Source organism: Lolium rigidum, chromosome 1 (assembly GCF_022539505.1).
Source record: "Lolium rigidum isolate FL_2022 chromosome 1, APGP_CSIRO_Lrig_0.1, whole genome shotgun sequence".
Lineage (NCBI taxonomy): Eukaryota > Viridiplantae > Streptophyta > Magnoliopsida > Poales > Poaceae > Lolium > Lolium rigidum.
In genome coordinates this window covers 130683001-130692801 of record NC_061508.1, presented here as the reverse complement: position 1 = coordinate 130692801, position 9801 = coordinate 130683001, and the positions used below count along the sequence as shown (strand labels likewise).

The 9801-nt window shown below is 47.8% G+C and overlaps 1 protein-coding gene across 1 annotated transcript; it reads left to right on the top strand.

Moving 5' to 3' along the window:
• Positions 1-7731: 7731 nt before the first annotated feature.
• Positions 7732-9417, top strand: LOC124682390 (sugar transport protein MST7-like). Its single transcript, XM_047217082.1, has 2 exons — positions 7732-7864; positions 7982-9417. Exons 1-2 carry the CDS (start codon positions 7732-7734, stop codon positions 9415-9417), a joined length of 1569 nt encoding a protein of 522 aa, XP_047073038.1.
• Positions 9418-9801: the final 384 nt, after the last annotated feature.

Genomic DNA, 9801 nt, shown 5'->3' with positions numbered 1-9801 from the left:
CACATTAAGGCTTGTTGCCAACCTGCCTTACAGCAATTGAGAGTTGTGCATCTTCACATAGAGAGGGTTACAGAATACTCTCCTCAATTAAACCACTAGTTTGTTCTTCCCGTGTCCTAATTCACGGGATCTCCGATCACAAAGGTTGGGTTACCACTATGGTGTAACATCAACGGGTCTCATACCCATCTCCCTCGATGCACTTTCTATCACATTACGTGATAGTCCCTTTGTAAAGGGATCTGCCGGGTTTTTGTCTCGTTTGAATATATGTAACAGCTTATTACTCCGGAGTTTCGCAATTTCCGACAGACTTCAAACGTCTCTTGACGTGTCTTGATGACTTCGCGTTATCCTTAGAATTGTTCACTTTGACAATTACAGCTTGATTGTCACAATTCAAAAGGATTGCCGGAACAGGTTTTTCAACCACAGGCAAGTCCATCAAGAGCTCACGCAACCATTCCGACTCAACGATGGTTGTGTCTAAAGCAAGTAAGTTCTGCTTCCATAGTTGACCTCGTCAATATGGTTTGCTTGCAAGATCTCCATGACACCGCGCCACCTCCAAAGGTAAATACATACCCACTTGTGGCGTACGGATCAGCTACATCCGAGATCCAATTCGAATCACTATATCCTTCAAGCACAGCTGGGTGCCCTGAATAGTGAATCCCATAACTCATTGTACCACATAGGTAGCGCATGACCCTATCAAGTGCATGCCAATGATCAAGCACTCCGGGTTTGACATGAACCTACTCAACTTGCTAACAAAGAAAAGAGATGTCGGGTCTAGTCGCGCTCGCTAAGTACATGAGTGAGCCAACGATCCGAGAATATCTCAATTGATCTATGGCAATCCTCCGGTTCTTGCGTAGTGTCACACTCGGGATCATAAGGTGTTGGAGAAGACTTGCTATCAATATAGCCGAACCGGCTCAAGATCTTCTCAACATAATGGGATTGTGTTAGAGTAATCCCACTCTCGTTCTTAATAAGCTTGATGTTCAGAATTACATCAGCCTTCTCCCGCATCTTTCATATCAAAGCACTTTGACAAGAAAGACTTGACCTCGTGTATTACTTTCATGTTTGTACCAAATATCAGAATATCATCCACATACAAACATAGTATAACACCTTCGCCCCCACCATGGCGATAGTAAACGCACTTGTCGCCCTCATTGACAACAAAGCCTACGTAAGTCAACGTTCATCAAACTTCTCATGCCATTGCTTAGGTGCTTGTTTCAGGCCATATAAAGATTTCAGCAACTTGCACACCTTTCTCTCTGCACCTTTTACTACAAACCCATCAGGCTGATCCATATAGATTTCCTCTTCCAACTCTCCATTAAGGAAAGCCGTCTTTACGTCCATTTGATGAACGATAAGACCATAGGAGGCAGCCATGGATAGTAGTACTCGAATGGTGGTAAGTCTAGCGACAGGTGAATAGGTGTCGAAGTAATCTTCGCCTTCTCTCTGTGTGTAGCCTTTCGCTACAAGCCGCGCCTTGTACTTTTCAATAGTACCATCAGGTCTTAGCTTCTTCTTGAACACCCATTTGCAGCCTACAGTGCTTGCATCCGTGGGGTCGTTTCGACAACTCCCAAGTTCCATTAGAAAGAATCGAGTCCATCTCATTATGGACAGCTTCTTTCCAGCTCATCTCGCATCCGGAGATGCATATGCCTCTCGCAATGGACGTGGGAGTATCATCCACAAGGTACACAATGAAATCATCACCAAAGGATTTTTCAATCCTCCGTCTCTTGCTCCGTTTAGGAGCTTCATTGTCATCCTTCTCAATAACAATCTCATGTGATTGTTCAAAATACTCATTAGATGTACTAGATTCAGGAACTATCTCGAGAGAAATTCTAGCAATGCTATGCATATCTTTCATAGGAAACATATTCTCAAAGAATGTTGCATCACGAGATTCCATAATAGTATCAACATGCATATCAGTGTACTTCAGATTGAACTACTAAAAATCTATAGCCTACACTCCGCGGAGCATAACCTAGAAAGATACAATCCACTGTCTTTGGTCCGAGTTTGCGCTTCTTAGTAATTGGAATATTGACTTTCGCCAAACATCCCCATGTGCGCAAATACGAAAGTGATGGTTTTCTCCCGCATCACTCCTCGTAAGGGGTTTTATCTTTATTCTTGTTAGGAACTCTATTCAGGACATGACATGAAGTCAACAAAGCCTCCCCCACCATGCCTTTGATAAACCAGTAGTGGCTAACATGGAATTCACCAAGTCGGCCAGCAGTGCGGTTTTTCCTCTCGGCAACCCCGTTTGATTGGAGCGAATAGGGAGGCGTCCTCTCATGAATAATACCATGTTCCTCACAGTAATTCATCAAAGATTTTAGGAAAATACTCGCCACCACGATCCGACCTAAGACGCTTGATCTTTCTCTCTAGTTGATTTTCAACTTCGGCCTTATAAATTTTAAAGTAGTCTAAAGCTTCATCTTTAGTTCGCAACAAATAAACATAGCAAAATCTAGTCGCATCATCAATCAATGTCATGAAATATCTCTTTCCACCTTTTGTCAACACACCATTCATCTCGCATAGATCGAATGTATGAGTTCTAGAGGTGCTAAGTTTCTCTCCTCGGCCGCCTTGTGAGGCTTCCGAGGTTGCTTTGATTGCACACAACTATGGCACTTGGAACCTTTGGCAATGGTGAAATTCGGAATTAAACTTAAACTCGGATAGCCGAGACATTAAACCAAAATTAATGTGACATAAACGAGAATGCCAAACACTGGTATCATCACTAACATTGCCACAAATATGGTTCACAGACTTATTGCTGAAATCAGAGAGCGAAAAGCGGAACAAGCCTCCGCACTCATAGCTTTTACCAATAAATTGTCCAAACTTGGAAACAACTACTTTATTCGACTCTAAAACAACCTTAAACCCATCTCTCGCATAGAAGGGAGCCGCTAACGAGATTCTTGTTCATAGTAGGGACATGCCGCACGTTCCTCGCCTGCACGATCTTCCCGAAGTGAACTTCAGATCTACCGTGCCAACACCACGAACGTAAGCATGTGACCCATTCCCCATCAAGACGGAAGAATCCCGGCGACCTGGTAAGAAGTGAACATGGATATGTCAAGACACACATGAACATTAGCACCTGTATCAATCCACCAACATGGAGATTGAAATACCGAAAGAACAAGAAAGAGATTACCGTACCCATCAGCATTGCTAGCGGTCACCGTGTTGACTTGCCTCGCTTTTTCTTGCGGTCTGCCCTCTCCGGACAGTCCTTAGAAAAGTGGCCAGCCTCTCCACAGTAAAGAAGCTCAGATCTGCTTTGTTTATCATCTTCTTCTTCTTGAAGGTTGTAGTCTTCATAGGCTTATTGAAGGAGGGCTTGTTATTCCCTTTGTTCTTGCCGTAGGGTTTCTTCCGCACCATGTTGGCGCTAGACTCGACCCTCTCCTTTCTCGCATTATCCTTAGCCCGAGCTTTCTCCTCAACATCAAGAGACGCTATCAGCATTTTCAACCGATATCTCTTGTCTCTTGTGTTTGAGAGTTGTGGCAAAGTTCCTCCATGAAGGGGGCAACTTAGTGATGATGCATCCAGCCACAAACTTGTCGTGTAAGGCACACTTAAGGAGTTCAAGCTCTTTCGCAATGCACCGTATCTCATGAGCTTGTTCGACTACGTAACGGTTGTTTACCATCCCGATGTCATGGAAGCTCTCCATGATGTACAGCTTCATCGCTCGCATCGGTTGCACCGAATTTAGCATTCAAGTGCATCCCGTAGCTCTTTACCATCTCGTTATGTGCATGTACACATCACACGTACGATCAAGCAAGAATACTCGTAACGCATCCGACGAAGAGAGTATTGTTTTCCTTGAACTTGTTCTGATCTTGGTCAGATATAATTCCTTCGTGTAAACCATCAGTAACGTCGAATATTTTCATATGAGTAAGCCGTAGCATGGCCTTAACTTGCCACCTCTTAAAGTGCACACCGGTGAACTTATCCGGCCTCAAAGGCATCAAAGAAACCAGCCATTGTTAACTCAGAAATTGCCTACAATTAGGTTTTTGGATTGTTGGATAATTAGGCACAATTTCCATGATTAATTCCAGAATATAAACATGATGACAACAACTACTAACATGTGAAACTCGAACATACTAGATGCATTAATCAACATGAGTAGCAGCAGCGCAAACGGTAAAGCATCCATCGCTAAACAAATCGAGATATGTCGCACGTACCGATCTGGTGGAGGTGGCGGTGGAGGTGTAGCCGATGATGTCGCAGCAGTAACGTTGTTGATGACAACGTTGTTGACGACGGGTCTAAGTAGACGGCGTTGAAGACGACGGTAGGCAGCACCGCCCGACTTGGACGGAAGGCGACCCGTGATGAAGAGCTTGAGCAGTCGCGCGGAGCGCTTCCCAAAAACCTAATTCGCCCTCTCCCGTACAGGATCGCAAGGACGAGCGGTTCCGGAGACCAGCTCTCCCGTTCGCCGATGCACGTCGGCGCGCGGGATGGAGTAGGCTACGGTGGCGGCGCAAGCAGAGAGAGGTGGAAACCCTAACTCGTGTATTAGATGTGTTTCTACGGTAGCCGGGCAGGAGATTATATAGCCCACGATCCGGGAGCGACCCGAACCGACTAACTGCGACGCGTCCGTCTAGGACTCTGTTCGAACCGACTAACTGCGACGCGTCCATCTAGGACTCTGTTCGTTTTCCTGAGCTGCAAAAAGTAAGGAAAGTCTCGGCTCGAGGCTCAATCCACTCACCACGAGCGCGGCGCGCGTCGTGACGTGACGTGTCGTGTCGTGTCGAGTCGAGACGAGACGAGCGAGCGAGGAGGAGCGCGCGTGTAGCACTCCTATTCTCACTCACTTACTAGTGGTGGAACAACCCACCTTATAAGGTGGTCTAACTTCCTCTCAACTTTCCATGTGGGACTAAACTTCCCACCTCTTGCCACTCCCTAGTGAGCTGCCACCAACTTGGGCTCAAACTCACATGGCTGCCACTATGTAGGCTTTGAGATTTATAGGAAAAACTGAAATCTAATTTAGGCCACTAAAAGTGGGCCCAATATTTCAACAAGAAGATGAATGTTGTCATCCTTAAGATCGATTTGAAAAAGCATACGGCGAAGTTAAGTGGTCTTTCCTTCAGCAAACACTCAAAATGAAAGGATTTTCTAATAAGTAGTGAGCTTTAATTCATAAATTTTAGGAGGAAGCGTCGCCATCAAAGTCAGCAATGACATTGGTAAATATTTCCAGATGAAAAAAGGCTGAAGGCAAGGCGATCCGCTTTCACCAATGCTATTTAACATAGTAGCGGATATGGTTGCTATAATTATAGAGCGTGTAAAAGCTGATGGGAAATTGAAGCGGTGGTTCCTCAACCTATCGATGCTGGAATATCCGTTCTTCAGTACATTGATGATACAATCATCTTTATGAAACATTACCTTGAGAAAGCGAAAAAACTGAAATTAATATGATCAGTATTTGAGCAATTATCAGGTCTTAAGATTAATTTCCTTGAAAGTGTACCGTTTCGATGAAGCCCAAGATGTGGCCAACCTATATGCCGAGCTTATGGTTGTGGGTTGGGATAGTTTCCAATTAGCTATCTCGACATTCTGAATCATTTTCGGAGGCTTACTTTAGCAAAACGGAAACACGCCGAGGAGAGGCTGCAAAGACGTCTGAGTAGTTGGAAAGGAAAACTGCTATCTCTGGATGGAAGATTGGTTCACATTAATTTAGTACTAACAAACATGGTACCGTATGATTTCCTTCTTCCAGATACCAAAGGAGTCTTGAGTAGATTGGATTATCTCCGACCAAGATTCTTTTGGCAATGGGATAGTGAGAAAAGAAAATACCGGCTAACCAAATGGAGTGTAGCCTGCTGCCCAAAAGAGGAAGGATGGCTTGGTGTTCATGATCTTCAGGTCAAGAACATGGCTCTATTAGGTAAATGGATGGCAAGACTACTCATGAGGATGGGGTTTGGCAATCCATTCTAAGAAGAAAGTATGTTGGCTCTCATACTGGGAGATCCATATAATTGGGCTGGCCTTATGGCGACAAAAAAACATTTATTCCCATATTGTTCTTTCTCTATAAAGGATGGATCTGAGATAGGATTCTGGGAGGACAAATTGTTAGGAATTACCACACTCCTATAACAATATCCAATTCTATACAATATTGTGCATCACAAAGGTGATACAATTGCTAAGGTGATGGAATCCTACCCACCTGTTGTGACACAGACGAGTTCCGTTGGAACCTAAATGAGAATGGTAAATTCTGGATGGATTCCATGTATAGAGCGATGATTTAGCCTCTTGATCCGGTTGTAATAATAAGATGATTTGGAAGATGAAGATACCGTGTAAGACTAAGATTTTCGCATGGTATCTTTGAAGGGTGTTATTCTAACTAAAAACAATCTTGCAAAACGTAACTGGTATGGAAGTAAAAAATGTGCCTTTTGTCATCATGGTGAGATATTAAAACACTTATTCTTCCTCGGCAACCATGAACCAGATCAAATTCTCACCTCCTCAATAAACTCTACCCCATGAAACAAACAACTCCAGCATAGGATGTTTCCTCCGTGGGTTTTGCCTCCAAGATTTTTACCATCCGGGCAGTAATGGGCATGTAAGATCTTGGCCCATAAACTATCCCGGTTCTGGATATTTCTGTTCTAATTTCTGCCTCTTCTTCTCCCTCTGAATCAAACTTTTTTTTTGCCATAATGTACCATTTCTATTATTGCCAAGTATATGGTTCTAATCCTAGATGGAAAATAAATAGAAAAAGAAATCTAAGAAGGCGGATCCTCCCTATCACCTATATTGACAACATTGCGATGTTAAACACATGGATATCACACAAACCAAGCCCTCCCACCGACTTTGGTCTTGCCGGCCTCTCCCATCCTATCCACTGTATTTTGTATTCCTTATCATTTTGACTCTGCCGAAACTTGCCGATTAGGGCCGACAATCCTTCTGCACATATCACAAATAGGTTGGGCGATACAACTTTGGGAAAGTGAAACAATTTCGATTGTGACCATTGTGCAACTGTCCAATACCAATCCCCCCTTCAACATCCTCAGGAGTTTGTTGGTGTTTAAGCTATTTCTCATTTGAATAAGAATTAGGAAAACTATAAAGTTTTCTATAGAATCCAATTGCTCCAAATTGCTCGTAAAATCTCTTATACAAAGAGGGTCTGGGAGACGCGAAATATCAGCTTCCAAAATTAGCAGTCCCAAGCGTGGTTGACCTTGAAACAAAGGAGACAAGACAATAAGACATCCATTCCCGGTCCATTGACACACGACTACACGAGACGGCTAGGTGCATGCATGCCTACCACGCCTCCTACGATTTAGGACGAGAAGCCATGGCGCCCGACCATGCACCGACATTGCCGTCGCACCGCTCGCCGGGGGCTCTTCCCGTTTAAGTAACTCGCCACTCCCCTCTTTGACGCATTCCCTCTCCTCCGCTGCGCAGGCCACCGATCGATCGGAGGGGCCGTCTAGCTAGCTGCACGACCGTGCGTGGTAGCAACACCTACCATCGATCATCTCTGCTCGATCCCCTCTCGTGCGCCCGCTGAGCTAGGCCGACGTCGTCGTTGCTTCCTGGCCGGGCAAGATGCCAGGAGCCGTGATCGTGCACCACGCCAGGTACAAGACGTACCCTGGCGAGGTCACCGGCTACGTCTTCTACTCCTGTCTCGTCGCCTCCGTCGGCGGCTGCATCTTCGGCTACGACATCGGCCTCACCGGTAAGTAGCTAGCTAGTTAACCTGGCTTCATCCATCGATCGCTGCCCTACCCTTGCATGAATCTGACTCGTTTTTCTACGCCGGCGTCGGCGAATGACTGAATGAACAAAAATGTAGCCGGTCTGACGTCGACGGAGTCGTTCTTGATCATGTTCTTCCCGGACATCTACCGGCAGCAGAAGGAGCAGGTGATCACGAACCAGTACTGCAAGTTCGACAGCCAGGAGCTGTCCCTCTTCGGCTCCTCGCTCTTCCTCTCCGCCGCCGTGGCCTCCCTCTTCGCCAGCCTCATGGCGCGAACCATGGGCCGCAAGTGGACCCTCTTCTCCGCCGCCTCCGCCTACGTCCTCGGCGCCTGCATGGGCGGCGTCGCAACCACCTTCCCCATCCTCCTCACAGGCCGCCTCCTCCTCGGCGTCGGCGTCGGCCTCTGCATCCACGCTTCGCCGCTCTACATCTCGGAGATGGCGCCCGCTCAGCAGCGTGGGATGCTCAACATCCTGTTCCAGTTCATGATCACCATCGGGATCCTGTCCGCGAGCCTGACCAACTACTTTACCGCCAAGTTCATCGGCGGGTGGGGCTGGCGCGTCGGGCTGGCCCTCGGCGCCGTCCCGGGCGGCGTCATCGCCCTGGGCTCCCTCGCCATCCCGGACACGCCCATCTCCCTCCTCAGCCGCGGCGACACCGAGACGGCCCGCGCCGTGCTGTCACAGATCAGGGGCATCGGGCCCGACGACGTGCGGCAGGAGTTCGACGACCTCGTCTCCGCCTGCGAGGAGAGCAAGGCCGTGGTCAACCCGTGGCGTGAGCTCTTCATCAGCGGGAGGTACAAGCCGCAGCTCGTCTTCGCGCTCACCGTGCCCTTCTTCCAACAGCTCACCGGCATCAACGTCATCATGTTCTACGCGCCGGTGCTGTTCAAGACGATGGGGTTCCGGCAGGACGCGTCCATCGTGTCCTCCGTCATCACGGGACTCGTCAACGTGTTCTCCACCTTCGTCGCCCTCTGTACCGCCGACAAGGTGGGCCGGCGTGCCCTGTTCCTGCAGGGCGGCACCCAGATGATCATCTCCCAGATCCTGGTGGGCACCTTCATCGGGCTCCAGTTCGGCCTCAGCGGGACGGGGGCCATCTCGGAGCAATACGCCATGTGCATCGTGCTCTTCATTTGCGTCTACGTGGCCGGCTTCGCGTGGTCGTGGGGGCCGATGGGGTGGCTCATCCCCAGCGAGGTGTACCCGCTGGGGGTGCGGTCGCAGGCGCAGAGCATCACGGTGGCCGTCAACATGTGCTTCACGGCCTTCATCGGCCAGATCTTCCTCACGCTGCTGTGCCACCTGAGGTTCGGCCTCTTCTTCTTCTTCGGCGCCTGGTTGCTGCTCATGACGCTCTTCATCGCCGTCGTGCTGCCGGAGACCAAGTGCGTGCCGCTCGAGGAGGTGTCGCACGTCTGGAGGAAGCACTGGTTCTGGAGGAAGTACATCGTCGATAGCAGCGCCGACGCGCGCGGCGCCGAGATGAGGAAGAGGATAGCGCTAGAGATGAGCTGATCTAGTGATCTCTAGCCATGGAGGTATAGGCAGATCGGATGATCGGTGGGTACACTACACGGACCGACACGATTGGCTGCAGTTACAGCTCTGCTTCATCGATGTAGCTAGCACGAGAGCGCGAATTGGTTAAGCCAAAAGTGTGCAGAATCTAACTAAACTAGTGTTATGATTCTTGTGTTGTAGAATTGATCATAGGAGACTCATCATGTTGTAACTGTTTCATGTTTGTTTGGTGTCAACTTGTCAGAAAGTTCTTGTAAAAAATGACCATAATCTCACAATATGGTTACTGTGGTTCAGTGATCATTATTGGTTGTCCCGGTCCATCCTTTCATGCTCTTGTTCTTTGCGCCAGCACGAAGCGATTCGATGGCCTTGCAT